Source organism: Puntigrus tetrazona, chromosome 20 (assembly GCF_018831695.1).
Source record: "Puntigrus tetrazona isolate hp1 chromosome 20, ASM1883169v1, whole genome shotgun sequence".
Taxonomy (NCBI): Eukaryota; Metazoa; Chordata; class Actinopteri; order Cypriniformes; family Cyprinidae; genus Puntigrus; species Puntigrus tetrazona.
This window is the reverse complement of record NC_056718.1, coordinates 17,535,402-17,550,994: the sequence shown is the minus strand read 5'-3', so window position 1 is coordinate 17,550,994 and position 15,593 is coordinate 17,535,402. Positions and strand designations below refer to the sequence as shown.

At 36.0% G+C, this 15,593-nt stretch overlaps 1 protein-coding gene across 2 annotated transcripts in view; it reads left to right on the top strand.

Annotated features, from left to right (window-relative positions):
- Positions 1-15,593, top strand: part of atf6 (activating transcription factor 6) — a 31,330-nt gene that overhangs the window by 3,953 nt on the left and 11,784 nt on the right. For both annotated transcript variants that reach the window (XM_043219300.1, XM_043219299.1), the window contains exons 7-12: positions 1,837-2,018; positions 10,371-10,556; positions 10,787-10,878; positions 11,128-11,268; positions 12,936-13,046; positions 13,914-14,013. In XM_043219300.1, coding sequence (XP_043075235.1) covers positions 1,837-2,018; positions 10,371-10,556; positions 10,787-10,878; positions 11,128-11,268; positions 12,936-13,046; positions 13,914-14,013 — 812 coding nt within the window. The remainder of the gene's footprint in view (positions 1-1,836; positions 2,019-10,370; positions 10,557-10,786; positions 10,879-11,127; positions 11,269-12,935; positions 13,047-13,913; positions 14,014-15,593) is intronic.

The window sequence follows — 15,593 nt, the reverse complement described above, 5'->3', positions numbered from 1 at the left end:
GTTATAAAATATATGCATTAGACCTGTCAAAATTATTTATTGTGATTTAACAGTTCACAATATATATGTATTTATTTTATTTATAATTTATGTATGTACTTATATGTAAAAAACACTCATTACACTACGAATGAATGCACTCATTCAAACATAAAAATATACATACTAATATATTATATGTATATAACATGTGAATTCTTCTGGCGACTGTTAATTAATCTTTGTATGTTTACATTAGCACATTCATTTTTAGTGTAGTCAGTGTTGATTTATTTTGATTGAGTGTGCTAGGAAAAAGATCTCCGAGTTCTCTGATGAAATAAGTGACTCTGTTTAATGTCTCGAGTGTCAAACTGTGGCTGTCAGGAATCAGAAAGCTTCGGGATCCGTTTCCTTATGCGTAGTATAAACATTTACCTCACACACCTGGAAACACAAGTGGAGCAGAAAGCTAGAGCAGACTGAACTGAAACATTATCCTGTACTCATCTTATATGAAGCGCTAGAGACTTGGTACTCCGATGTGTCTAAACAATCACTTCTCATTCTTTTTATTTTTTTGTGTGATTGTATGACCTGTTTCTCAGAGTAAGTTGTCTGGTTTATAAATAGTGCATCACACATAAAAGCACAATTTCTCAGTAGGAGCCTTTTGCAAAAAAGAGACAAGCTGCTTATATTATATTGTATCGTATCCTTCTGTGCAAAAGATTGTGGAAGTGCACTTTGAACTGATTGCGTTCTGCTACAGTAATTATTTTCTGGCTAACCGCAGAGTTTCGATGCGAGGTTAATTGTAGTTTGTTGGGAGACTTATGGGTAAGTCAGTGGGTGGCTGAGAGAATGGAAGTCGTTCAGAATGACCCCTGCCGGGGAGGCACTGCGAATTCCTTTCATTTAACTCAACACCAACAGCAACCCATCACGCCTGACAAATTGTGTTTGTCCGTGTTACCTGGAGGTGACGTGTTTCGCTCTGGGTGAAGGGTTTTCCTTCTTTTTGATTAAAACCGGTGGGTTATTGAACCAGCTTTTGCTGTAAAACCTTAATTTCAGAGTGTTGTCATTTAATCGCTCGCCCTCACGTTTTTCCAAATCCGTAAGACCTTCATCTTCGGAACACAAATTGAGATGTTTTTATGTAATGTTAATCAGAGAGCCATCTCATCTGAAATGATCTCGGATCCAAAGACGTAGTAAATGCTTCCGTAAAACAGTTCATGTGACATCAGTGGATCATTTTCAGTTTACTAGGAGAATACTTTTTTTTTTTTTTTTTTTTGCGCAAACAAAACAAAAATAACATGATGTACTCAACCATTCTTCCTTCCCAAGTTACGTCTTCCACCGTTTTGGAGAGTATCTCAACATGCACGCTTTAACATGTTTGACGTAATTAGCCTTGTTTTAAGTTCTGGGTGGAAAGCACTCGTGTGAACGTAATCTGCTATCTTGATACTCTCTAAAATGGATAACATAAGAAGAATATTTTTTTTTAATAATAAAGTAATAAAATAAAGTATTCTCGTGGTCGCAAAACTGAAGTTGAGCCCCTGATTTATCAATGTATTTAGTTTCTGGATCTGGGATTGTTTTGGTTGTATTGCTATCTATGACTCTCTGATTGCATCAGAAATATCTTGTTTATATTCCCCTGTTCTGAAGATAAACGAAGGCCTAACAGGTTTGGAATGACATGAAGGCAAGTAATTAATGAAAGAATTTTAGTTTTGAGGTGAATTGACCATTTGAGAAAATAGCAACAAGTTGCACTCAATAGATTTCTGGCTTTATTTGAGTTGTGATGTGTATAAGCAGCGTATGTTTCTCTTGCAGGTCAGCGAATGCTGCTATCTCAGCCTACTCAGGTGGTCCAGCTTCAGACGCCTCAGGCGGTGCCCACGCATGTAGTCACAGTGCCAGCACTGGCTCAGGACCGATCTGTCTCTGTTGTTGCACCGGTAACGGCATCTCCTGTGGTTGCCATGACACTGCAGAATTCCACCCCTGAGGATGATGTAAGTTTCTTCCTGACCGCGAAACGCTTGGTATCAAAGAGTGCTTTTTGATGTATTTTGTGCATTCTAAATCATCACTGCATATGGTTCCAATCAGCTTTCATTCAGCTAGTTTAACGGTGTTCAACAGGCTCAGTTTCGATATTTTTAGCAGCGAAGCTAATGTGCTGACAGCTTGCCTTGTTTTTTTTTGTTTTTTTTTTTTAAGACTGCACCATCTCTAAAAAGCTGTGTAAGATGATTGCTTAGCCAATTCATTTATGGTAACTCGCCAACTAGTTATTTAAAAAAGTATCCAAATTTATTTCTAGATGTTCTCCCATGTCCAGATCTGCCTCACGATATGGCTGTTATGAGGATTTTTTTTTCTTTTTTCCAGATATCTAGGTGCTTGACAGTGAAAGTAAAATACTTGGTGGTATTCCATGTAAAATGATGAGATCAGAAGAGCATAATTTTTGTTGAACGCCAGTGGACTGATGTACAAGCCAACATGCCTTGGTTTGTAGATTAGATGGCAAGTGTGGTTTGCAGTCATAATAAACGTTCATTGAAGTATTTGCAAATATTTAAGTTTTAATAGCAGTAACTGTTGCATGGTCAGATTATGAATTCTTTAATCATTAGGAATTTTAAATATCACCTATCAATGAATCGTATGACAATAAAATCCGGAGTACCTTGTTGCACAACATTTTTGGCCTAATAATTCAATTTGTGCCTACATAAAAAATATTAAGTAAGCTAGTATTTTCTGAAGATACACTAATGTTCGTGATTTAATAATTAAATAAAACTAATGTCTGTTTTTAAAATGAACTCTCTTATTCTCACAAAGATTGCATTAAAAAATGTTGAAATATTACAATAAAACATTGTGTATGTGTATATAAAAGTACAGTACAATCACAGTATTTAATACAATATTTAAGTAATTTTTAGCTTGGCGTATTTTCAAAATTATTAATAATATTACAGAAATCATAAATATTTTTGTTGCTTTTGATCTGTGTAAAGCATATATCAAACAAACACACGCACACACATGTGCACACAAAAATTACTGATCCAGAAACTTAGGTAGTTTAACTGGTAAAAAAAAATCTCAAACTTTCCAGGAATTATATTGTAACTGTAACATGTAATTGTGATGAAACATTATTTTTCTTTGGACTTTTAATGTGTAATTTCATTATGGAAGAAACCCAGTAATAGTGCTGCATCTTAGTAATGTTTAGTATAGCATCAGTCTCTAATTCTAGTGTATTTGCACGAAGACTTGCAGCTGCTGCTGTGTTATTTCCCCTCCCAAAATTTTTAATTGATTGACGTCCCCAAAAAGTGTGACTGCAGTACTTTCCACATTGCTGTGTTTGTTTGGGTGTCTCAACATGGCAACACTGGCTCGACCAATAGCGCGAGTTCGGGGTGTGGCTTTCCTGTTTTCTGTACAGTAGAATGGGGTGATTTTTGGAAACCTGTTTGGTAATAATGATTATAGTTTAATAGTGCTGGTTTTGTGAAAAGCTAACTGTGTCTTTAAATAAATATGGAGAACAAGAAAGAGTGGGAACCTGAATGACCATGGATCTGGTCTTACTTTGATAGTATTTACTCATCAAATGGTTTCATAATCAGAAGCATGTGTTTTTCCATATGTGCTGTCCTGACATCAGCGAAAAGCCCTACCCAGATGTGAGAAATTAGACTCCGAGTTTATAGTTCAGAGAGGAGAAAGGGGTGTTATTGTAGAAATAGGAGAGAGACGCATATTAGGACCTCTAGGTGAGAAGAGCACATATTGCTATAGTAAGATTAACATTGCATAAAAAGGCAAAGAAGGAACCCCTGTTACATATCTGGCATATAATGTACTATATAACGGTGATTATTGTATTTTGTCCCTTTTTCTTAAATGATTTGAGATCAAACAATAATTGGCAAACTCCCTAGGGGTGATGAAGATCTTGTTGAAAACCCCTTTACTTTGACATTAATGGTAATTTTAAAATGGAAAGCGGTTATTTTAAATTATAATAATATTTCAATATATTATTGTTTTTACTGCTTCAGCCCCTGTTTCCTAAGTTACAGACCAACAGTGAGCTCATTATTTTCCATTAAAGTATTTGTTCCGACATACTGTAGATTCAACTGACCTCTGATTAATTAAATAGAGTTCAGGATTAGTCCCAAATTCCTGTGCATTCAGTGCTGTCTTTTCCACATTGGGGGTTATTACAGCTTTCATTGCCAGCTCTTTAAACAAAAACAGAGCACCTGTGTGTACATAAGTTTGGTTAATGTGTTGGGTGGCACTGATTGGGAGAGAACGGTGAGGGAATGAACCTCCATACTGATAAACACAGACCATGTAAACATTGCTGGGTAATGTCAGGAATTACTGCAATCAAGTGTCAGGCAAATGTCAACAGTTGTGTGAGAAATCACAGTCAGCCAGATAAAATGAAATTTAGCCAGTAGACCTATTTCACCGTGTAATATTTGATATTATTATTATTATTATTCTGGCTCTTCCAACTAACCTCTATGCCTTTGCGGGGTTATCGCATGTCTTCTGAAGCAGTTTGATGGTTTTTTTTTGTTACAAAAATATTTCTAGTCTTAAAATTGTACTGTAAATAACTGACTGATGGACTGTCATATACACCTATGATGGCTTCAGGGTGAGTAAAATATGAGAAAGTTTTCATTTGTGGGTGAACTATTCCTTTAATATAACTCAAGTATCATAATCACCCTAGTATAAACTTTTTTAAAAAAAAAAAAAAATACATTTATTTCATACTAGGTATCAATAGTCAACATTTGAAGAGGTTCAAAAAAGTAAATAAAAGTTGTCCTAAGACAAGAATGCATTTTGGTTTTAGGACCGTTTTAATGTAAGGTTTAGATAAACTTCAAATGTTGACTACTGTATTTTTTTTCTGGCATATTACTTGAGAATTACTGATATAAAAAGTACTACTGGAGTACTAATTATGCACATTTGTTAACATTAAGCTTGAAAATTGTTTTAATGTTAATACTGCATTAAAATGTACATGCATTTAAGTAAAAATTATTTTATACCAATTTAGCATACTTATGTTTAAGTATACCAGTTCATTATACTAAAAGTACAATTGTGGGGGGTAGCTTATATTAAGCTCATAAATGTAAATGTATTTATAGTATACTTGAAGTAAATGTATTCCAAATGTTTATTTTTCATTAGGGGATGCAATGTAGTATGTTGTCTACATTGTACACCCCGATAATGGAGTCTCATGAATACATTTATTGGCGTGATAATACTGGACTTAAATGATATTTACATTGCAATAATTATGTAGCACTTGGAAGCACCTTAAAGACATATGGCAGAAAAAAACAGGATACTCGCATTGCAGCTGCCTGTTCCAAATCACCAGGAGCATCCATCCATAACTAATTTTATTGCATGCACAGAAGCATTATTCAGCATATGCCGTTAAAAACGCAATGTGGGGTAGGACAGTTGTTGTGAATGAGCGTTTAGTGCTCTGGTGTTTCTCAACTGAATGGGTCATGTATATAAAGTTCATATGTTTAAAACTCCCTTGGTGCCCCGTCCTGTAAGTTCTGTTTCCGAATGTGTTAAAATATGACACGTTGAGTAAGATCCATATTTTATCAATATTTAGTGGATTAGTATCAGCTATCTAGCAGCCCCAAGCATGTGCATTTCATTCCCATCTGCACATTTATAAGGCAGTTCATGGCCTGTGTGATTTTAATACACAGTGTTCAATGTATTCAGTTCACATAAGCTGTCATTTAGACTCGGTCGTGAATGTCTGGGCAGAAAAAGAAGCAAAACAACTTCACACATTTATAGCAACAGTTATTGTCTCCATATACACCAGTGGTTTCCTTGTAAAATCCACATTTTCTTTGCATGTTGCAATTCTTCAGGTTTCAGATTTTATCCTAGTCTGTAATTATAAATCGTCTTATGTAGTTTTAGAAATATCATTCTCCAAAATAAGTTTAAAATGTGGTCATGTGATATGTTTAGAGGTGTGAATAGGTTAAAGAATATCTAATGTTTTTAGTATGTAAGCAATGACTGCATTGGATTGATCTGACGTTTATGATGGGGAATATGATGAAAGACTTGCCTCTGTAGCCTCAATGCCTGTCAGCTTTCAGAAGGAAAAAAAAACTTTTTAACACAGCGCAGCCACATGTTCACTTTCTCTCCTGCTTCTGGTTTTGTCCTTTATTCTGAGCTCCAGACTCTTGGTTGGGGTATTGTACTCCTACGTGGCAAACACACACACTATGCATGAACTGTCACACTCAAACAGGCCACTATATGCAGAAAAAAAGGAAACAAGTAATATGCTTTTATTCATTTCATACGTGTATGTATGTGTGTGTATATGTGTATGTCTGTGTGTCTGTGTGTGTGTGTATGAAACAATCATGATTATTTCTTTTTTACACACTGCATTAAGTTAAAATAATAATGTCGACCCACCCATGTCACAGACAGTGACGTAAGGATTGTCATTGAACTGTTTTGTAAAAATATTTATTTAGTGGATTGTATCCCTTGGTTAAAAGCCAACAGGTTTCGTGGGAGAAACTGTTATCTTCAAAAAAAAAACTTGAGGCCAATAAATTAATTTCAAGAGAAGTATATTAAAATAGGTCAGTCTATGTTTATCTTTCCTGTCTTTTTTTTCTTTTCTGTGCTAATGTCATGATCATGCAGTGGTAAAATGTGAAGGCCCATTGAAACTGTCACAGCCCATAGAGAGCTGTTGAGTGTGTGTGTGTGTGTGTGTGTGTGTATTTGTGGAGAGTTAGCACAGCTGTGGTTTAACTAGGGCTTGCTTGTGGTTTGGCCTCAGAGGAGGCTTTGGGTTTGAGGGGGTTTAGGAGAAATTGCAGTGCAACAGTAAAACTGGCAGGTGGGGCAGGTGTCTTTGTGTGTGTGTGTGTGTGTGTGTGTGTTTATGTATGGCTGCTTGTGAGTTATTGCGGTGTGGGATGTTTGAAACAGCTGAATGCTGATGTCGGTGTAGCAGATTGTATGTAATGCTTTGTTATAGCAGTTTAAGATTAATGTTCTTTGGCAAAACAGTCTGTGCAGCATCAAGCAGATTTTAGTTCCCTGCACTACAAGACTGTAGGACTTTTCTTTTACACATTTATTGGAAAAAAATATATATTACCTGACCGATTAATTGACCGATATTTGTTAATTGCTCACCAAGTCTTGGTAGTATATAAAAATATATGATTTAATAATATGATTTATTAATGTCATGGCAAAGCAGCCATTATTACAGTCTTCAGGGTCACATGATCCTTCAGAAATCATTCTAATATGATGACTGGGTGGGCTGGCTAACTGTAGTGTATTTTTTAGGAAGAATAGAAATTATATATTTTAAGGAATAGAAACTTCAAAAGAACAGCATTTATTTGAAATGGTAATGCCTTTGATGTCAGTTTTAGTCACTTTAATACACTAATACTGACTGAAAGTATTAGACCGTTATGTTGTAAATGTAGTAAATTAACACTGACCACTCTTCTCTCTAGATATTAAATAATCATAGTCTTTCTTGATTAAACTGGCAGCTACATAGTAATAGGAAATGACAATGATCTGAGCAAATGGGTAATTCTGGGTTACCGCATCATCAGGTCTTTACCCTCATCATCAGACTGTTAACCCAATAAAAGTTATATATCACCTACTTAGCTCTAATAGATAGTTACATACCAGCCAAGACATAAAAAGGATGGACTACTTTTATGGCACTTTAATAGTACTTTTTGGTCTGTGTGAACTATGATTGTATGGAAAAGGATATGTGAGAAGATTCTGTAAATTTTCTGTATTTGTGTTTGATGGAAAAAATAACAACGTATGGGTTTGGAACAACATAAGGGCGAGTTAAAAATGACACAATTTTCATTCCTGGTTAAATTGTTCCTTTAATTATAGCTTTGGTTGTCAATGTTATCTAGAAGCTATCTGCTCCAGAATGCACATTTAGAGACTATTTGATCTAGATGATGTTAAAATATTCTTGTGAGTTAGACACAGCAGGCAAATGTATTTGACTTTGTTCATGATTTTGGTATTTTTTTTCTAAAGCACATAGAAATGAATAGTAAAATATTTTTTTCCTTTGTCTCACAGCACTCAGCGTTACGAGTAACTCATTTTAGCACATCTTTCCTAAACAGAGGATCCCTTAGGGTAAAATAAATTAATGTGTTTCTGAAGGCAGTGCTAAAACAAACAGCCAGTTTCAACAGTCATTTTAGTGTAATACTGCTATATAGGCTTAGTGAATTTTTGTTAGCTCATGGTTATTACCCAAAATCACAAAGAATGTGTCAGAGACTTTGTTAAATTGGTTTGACATGTTTTGAGCCCACTTGGCTTTGCTATTAAGGTTCCTTAAAATCACTCGTATTTGTAATTTATCAAGTGGCTGCCATTAGTCTGAGTGTTGGGCGATTGACGTTTGGTTTGGATATATTGAGGTTTTGGTTAAAGGACATTTCCTCAGTCATATATGGGACTGAAATGTCATGAACATTGTTTCTACACAAATCCTCAGTAATGCAAATTTTTTTTTTTTTTTTTTGGTTATTCTGTGCCAACATCCACCAATCCCTGCCCTCCCACCAGATTCGATCGCCATGGTGATGGAACCCCACTCTCTTGTAACCAAACATGTTATTCATTCCCAGGCCCTGGCCATGGCCCGCTTCCCAGTTTTAGGAGCGCTTTCTCATGAGATGGGAGCACAAACAGACACATGGAGATCCAAGCGGTTTAATCACCAGGACTATTAGGCCACAGTCTTAAAATGGTGTGGCTGTGAGAACGGTCAACCCCACCCCACTACTGCTGCTGATTTTCCTTCAGTCTATTGCAGTAAAGTTCTTTTGTGCACCTTAGTCTTTCCCCTTTCTTTAGGGTGGGGTTTGTTCTCAGACATGTCTGCTGCTAGCATCTGACCCCTGAGTCTTGTCAGGTCTGGTTGGTGGTTTGATTATGTGCAGACCCTGCTTATGTAAGCTTAATTAACTATGTTTAATTGGGTAGGAGTTTTAATCCTGTTCCAGTACATTGTTAATGTGGAGCACACATAAATTAATCACTTGTTTAAAGGCTCATTGTTATGTCTGTGCCTGGAAAATGTAGTTGTTTTTTAAACTTTTGGCTAAGAGTGTAGCAGCGATATCCAATTACAACTGCTGTATACTTGGAAGAAAGCTGAAAAAAGAAAGGGAGCTTATTTAGGTAACACTTTCAATGACCAATAAAATACATACAGTTTTGTTAAAAGTTTGGATTTAGTAAAAAGAAATGTCTTATGAATATGAATAACAATGTAAAACAGTTTAGTTTTTAACGCATCTTAATTTAAAAAAAAAATTTTTTGTGGAAACAATGACAGTTCTTTGAGTATTCAGGTTTCTTTGAGTAATAGAAAGTTGAACAGAACAGCGTTTATTAGAAATATAGTTTTTGGTTACGCGTCTATTTTAAGGTGTCTTTGTTACACGTTACATGTACTTACCTTTATGATAAATTTAGAATATGGTTATTAGGCATATATTATGTCTTTTATTCTACATAAGTACTAATAATCAGCCAATATGCTAGTAATACGCATGCTAATAACCTACAAGATAATATGAGAAGAAATGTAAGAGAGAAAATGTAACTATAGTGTGTCATGAAGCTATGTTTTTGTATGCCATTATTTTAGACTGGAAATATTATACTTATACAATATGTTATTTGTTTTTTATTTTTCCTCTTATAATTCCAGCCTGTAATGAGCAACAGAAACATTCTTATGGCTTTGAATGGAAAATAGAACATGAGGTCTGTCTCTGTCTTTTCACATTCCTCTATACTGGACAGTATGCCAGATGGTCCTGTCTGCTATTATCTTTAGGTGGAGTGTGTGTGTGTGTGTGGATAGGGGCCACAGGCACATATGGATGTCCAGCCATGCTCCATTTGTCTTGACAAAAGCTAGAACTAGTGCAAAAATAGATCCTAGTCTTAATGACTTTTTTTATTTGCTTGCATTATAAACAACCTTTAGTATGACTCCGCCATGTTGCCTAAAAGTCATTGTGACCGTTTTCCTGCAAGATTGGTTAGTCTTTCTCTGGTACAAACGCCTGAAACAAAGATCTCATTTGTGTGATGGAAGGGAAGTTCAACAGCGAACTACCTTGCCTGTGAGTCACAGCTCATGAGCAAAGACTAGCGTAATTACTAGTTTTGACCTTTTTTTTTTTTTTTTTTTCTTCCAGTCAAGTGCGTCTCGGAGACAGCAGCGCATGATAAAGAACAGAGAGTCTGCTTCTCTCTCCCGGAAGAAGAAAAAGGAGTATTTGTTGACATTGGAGGCCCGTCTGAAGGTGGCGCTCTCTGAGAACGAGAAGCTGAAGAATGAAAATGGCACATTAAAAAGACAAGTGGAAGGACTGATGAGTGAGGTTAGTGTTCATCTACCTTTTGATCTGCTAATAATCGAAGATCTTTTTTTAAAGTCAACATAAAATGAGAATTCACTGTAACCAAATGCATTCTATTGACCATATTGTGAACGGTTATTTGTTCAGATTTTTTTATTTTAAATTATTTCTAATAATGTGTATTAATGTCTTAATTTGTACTTGTTGTAAAATTACATGTTAACCTTCACTAATATTGCTTTTCTCTTAAGAACACTGTGCTGAAAGCAACTGCTCCAAAACGGAGAGCTGTGTGTCTTTTGACGGTCATGGTCTTCTTGGTCTTTAACTTGGGTCCAATGAGGTAAATAATTTATATATTCAATTTCTGTGTTTTCGTTTTTCTTGAACTGTAAAATTACTGCACTTTTAGGCTTGGTAAAGGAATATTAATTTTAAATGAATCTGTATAGGAAAGTATATGGTAGCACAAGGAAAACTTGGTGGTCCCATTGCAGCCCATATGCACCTGTTCTGAAGGATCCAGAAGGAATGTGTTATATAAAGGTTTATTTAATATCCTGACTTGTTTCCTTTTGTTTGTCCCACCCAGTCTACTTGGAGGAGACAGAGGGTCTACATTTCCTGCTGCCCCTGCTTTCAGTGGCAGACACCTGCTGGGCTTTTCCCCAGAGTCAGAGAGAAACTTTGAGTCAGACAGGCCTCAGACTGATCCCTCTAACCCTGTGAACAGGTAATGCTATTCTGTAGTTTTCTACATTGCATGAACACTAGTCGTGATTATTGCTCTGTGTTTGGCTGGAAACATCTGAGACCCTTACCCTTCAAATCTTGTAGAGTCCATTAATGTTTTGGAAAACACGTCAGCACTGGTGCTAACTGACTCTGTCCAAATGCCTGCGGAAGAGAACAGGGCTCTTGTTCTGCCCCACACATGAGTTTACATGCTATGACTGGATAACTAGCTAAGTTTGTTATTTTTATCTACCCAGGGCGATGTTTTGAAAGGCAATACTGGTTTCTCACATCCAAGAAATTGCTTCAACAACATAAAATTCGCAAGAGTTCAGAAAACCCACATGAAAAGACAGATATTTGAAGTCATGATTACATTTAAAAACCTGTATCTGTGTTTTCTCAAAGATATTTATCGAGCAGCTAGTCAAATTTAAGTCACTTCACTCCGAGGCTCATGTTTCCAACCTCCCAGGCTAGACACGATCACCAGCGTTGCAAAGACTGTGAGAATTTGTTTGGGGGTAAAACAGGTGGTGTTCCACGAGGATCGATTTTGGGTTCATCATTATTGCCTTGCTTTGTGACAGAGTAGTGTTTCCATTTCTGCAGTTTTTTCCACTAACATTCGTTTCTACGCAGTGCTAAAGTTTTCTTTTCCATCTTAAACTGCAATAGGTTCTTTGAAAGGAATCCTAGGATTAGATTGTTTGAAATGGTTGGTTTTTTTTACTGTCTAGAGAGCAAAGAAGGAAATGGAATTATGTAATTTTTGCATCAAAGAATAAATGAAAGCATATAGATTGAGATCCAGATGTTGGTTTTCCACAGGGGCTTCATAAACACCTGCAAGAGTTTTAAAATATCCTGTGAAATCTCTTACTCCTGGATCATTCATAATGTGTGTCACATTCCTAAAGGGTTGTATCCTCGGTTTGCTGCCCGTGTCCCAGTCTGAGTTTGGATCTGTGAGGAGACTGTAATTCTAATAGCCCAGGATTTGTCCTATGTAAAGTATTTTTATTGTTGAGTATTGAATATATTAAAAACAATTTAGTCTGCTGTTTTAATTTATGGCCTTCTTAAGACCACAAAGTAATCCAGACTTCCCTTCTTCTGTGAGATGAGCTTCTCTATGTCAGTAAAGATTTGTGAGACATAGATCCAGCTTCCCAGAGCTTTAGTGTCACTCATCTCCAACCAGATGTGCTTGAGATGTCCACATGTTTCCTATTGCATTAAACTGTAAATGACTACATCATGGAGATTTAGTATTTTGTCGTTCATGACGTCTATATTCACTGTACCTGTGCTAAGCATGAACTTGGCACATGTTGCTGGCATCGTTGATTTTAAAGATCCTGTCTTTTCCTCTAGACAAGATAAGGAACTATTTTGGCTTACACACTTGCACATGGGTTTCTTTTAGATGTTAAGCCAACAGCGTACCAAGAGATGATTTAAATCAAGAGCCTTATAAAATTCTTTGTTTCATGGGATTAAAACATCCTTATAAAGATTCTGTAGCCCATTTTCAATTTTTCCTTTGTTACTTACACTTTTGACTTTTTTTTTTTTAATTCTGTTTTATTCTCTCTCTCTCTCTCTCTCTCTCTCTCTCTCTCTCTCTCTCTCTCTCTCTCTCTCTCTCTCTCTCTCTCATAGGTTAGAGGATGTAGTATCAGAGCAGAAGGCACTGATGGTGGTGAAGAATCCTCTCTATTTAAGAACCCCACCACCCTGCCAGCCACCTGTCAACAGGACCAAGTGCATGAAGTCAGTACTGAGCATGTTTTACATGAGTATATATTTAAATGCTGTTTGGATCTACATTTAATAGTGTTAGTGTTATCTGGAAGTCCTGTGACAAGCCAGTTCTTCTCAGATTTAGATTGCAGAACATCTGGTCCGCAGTACCCTAGATTTGTCCAGTCTGATCTGATCTGATCTGATCTGAACTGAACCGAAAAGGAATTTTTATTACAATAGCCCTAAACAACAGCTCTGGTGCATAAACATCTGAGGTCTGTTGTGATGACCGTAAAAGATAATTGTAGCAGTCTTTGAATCAACCAAAATCCTTTTATGAAACAGTTCCGCTCATTGATTATGATTGGCTGAGTCATGTTTGAAGCTGTTGTAAAATGCTCCATAAACGCACACCTGTGACCTCATTAATCAGTATCATGCACAAATTATTTGAATTATTTTGTTGTTAAAAATTAAACATTTTTGTCGCTGTGTATTTGTAGTAACTATAGAGCAGGTAGGAAAGTGTAAACCACAACTTCTTTGAGTTTATTACATTAATAGGCACCAACCAGCAATTTTTTTTAAAATTCTGATTACAGTGCAAAACATAAAACAGAACGTCAAAAATGATAACGGCAACAAAATAAACTACATGTAGTACAGAAAACAACTACTATATTTTCTTGTTCTGTAAATTTTTTTTTTTATGTAGTTTGCTTACAATTTCATATCCAGTGTCCAGTCATTCATTACAAAATTCATGAGACCACAAAGATACATTAACCATACCTTTTTTATACTAAACAGTTTTGGATGATTGATGATGAATTTTTTTTTTTTATTATAATGCAATAAAATCTAAAATGTTGTTTCTGCTCTTCATATCTATAGGATAGCGCATGAGCTTAGGGGCTGGGTGCATCGTCACGAGGTTGAGCGGACCAAAACTCGCCGCATGAGTAACACTCAACACAGAGGCAGAACCATCCTGGTATGACCTAACAGCATCTAGATTCTAGATTGTTTTTCTTTCTGATATTGTTGATTGTCTGTCCTAAAAAAATTATTTTTGCAAACCACATCATTTATGCAAGCGAGAGACACGTAGGGGTCTTGACATCTTCCAGAGCCTTGTTTCTTTCTCTTTCAACTTCAGCATGACATCTGTTTTGGTGTGGCTCAAGTGCAGACACTGATTTGCATACCTCCAACCCAGATACAGGCTGCTGAGAACCACCAGGATATAAAGCTGTTTATTTTCTTTAAATAGATCTTCAAAATGTTTACATTAGGGATGAGACCCCTCTCTTTGCACCCTTTTCTTTCACACTGCTCATCTCTTTCACTCCTTTTTAACCCAGTCTAAGAATAATCCAGTAGTCTTGGGAAAGTAAACAGCCCCTGCCCCTGTCTGCTGAATCTACTTTCTCTCTGACTTATTTATTTATTTATTTATTTTTTATAGTAATTTCCAAATTAATTATCTTCAAAGTAATTATCAGTCTGTCAATTTATGTTCAAACCCTCCCAGTAATCAAAAATCAGAGGTCAGTACATTTAAAAAATGTAAAAGTCTGTATTTATTTGATTAGAAATACAGTAAAAAAAAAAACAACCCTAACAAAATTTAATTCTATAAGGCAAATGTAATGTGGTCATTCTAAATATGTATTAATCTTATTGACTCCAGACTTTTGACCAGTAGTGTCTCAGGCTGACTATTTAATACACAGAGGGAGCTTAAATTTATTAACATTCAAATTGGAATTGGTGGGAAAAGATGAATGCATTCAATTTATGTGCTGTGAGTCTCATGCACAAAAGACAGAAAGTGCTGAACGTCATGGCAACAGCACAATGTGGTCTTCTACTTCTGTTTGCCTAGTTGTCCAGGTTTAGTCAAATTGTTAGCTTACACTCGCATGAAAAGTCAGAGGTGACAAGGTGTTGTAAAAGATGTCAAGAAGTCAAAGAATGGTCCTGAAATGTGTACACGCTCGCATTTTGATTCCTAGCCATACAACATAGAGCCTGCTATAATTTATACTAAAGGCCACAAATCTATGAGACACTGTAAGAGCAGAGTTTAGCCACATGGGTGAGGGTGGAGTAGCTAGTAGTTTAAGATCTGGGCTGGAAACCCGAGGTTTAAACCCTAAAATTAGGAATTTGTAATCTAAAACCATTGTTCATTTTAGCAAGATGCTTAACCACAGTGTTACTCCAGAGAACCTGATCCTGCAAATTATCAAGATGCCTTTCAGTGTTATAACATCACATAAATGTTTCAGAAACTTTGCCAGCTTGGGTTGTGCTATTAATAATTTTACTAAACTGGATCCAGAAACCTTTCTTTTAGCCCCATTCTGGCTTATTGTGGAGCTGCATGATTTATGCTAGCAAAATTAATCAGGCCGTACTTGTTTGCGTTAGTTTCTTATCATTTATTTTATCAGATAACTAATAGTTAAAGCAGTTGGATAGACGGCTTGTTATGCTTTAGAGAAACATAATGTGCAGCAAGTTGATTGTTTGAAAGGCTGCTCTGTTTTTGAAGTGTCTGCCTTATGT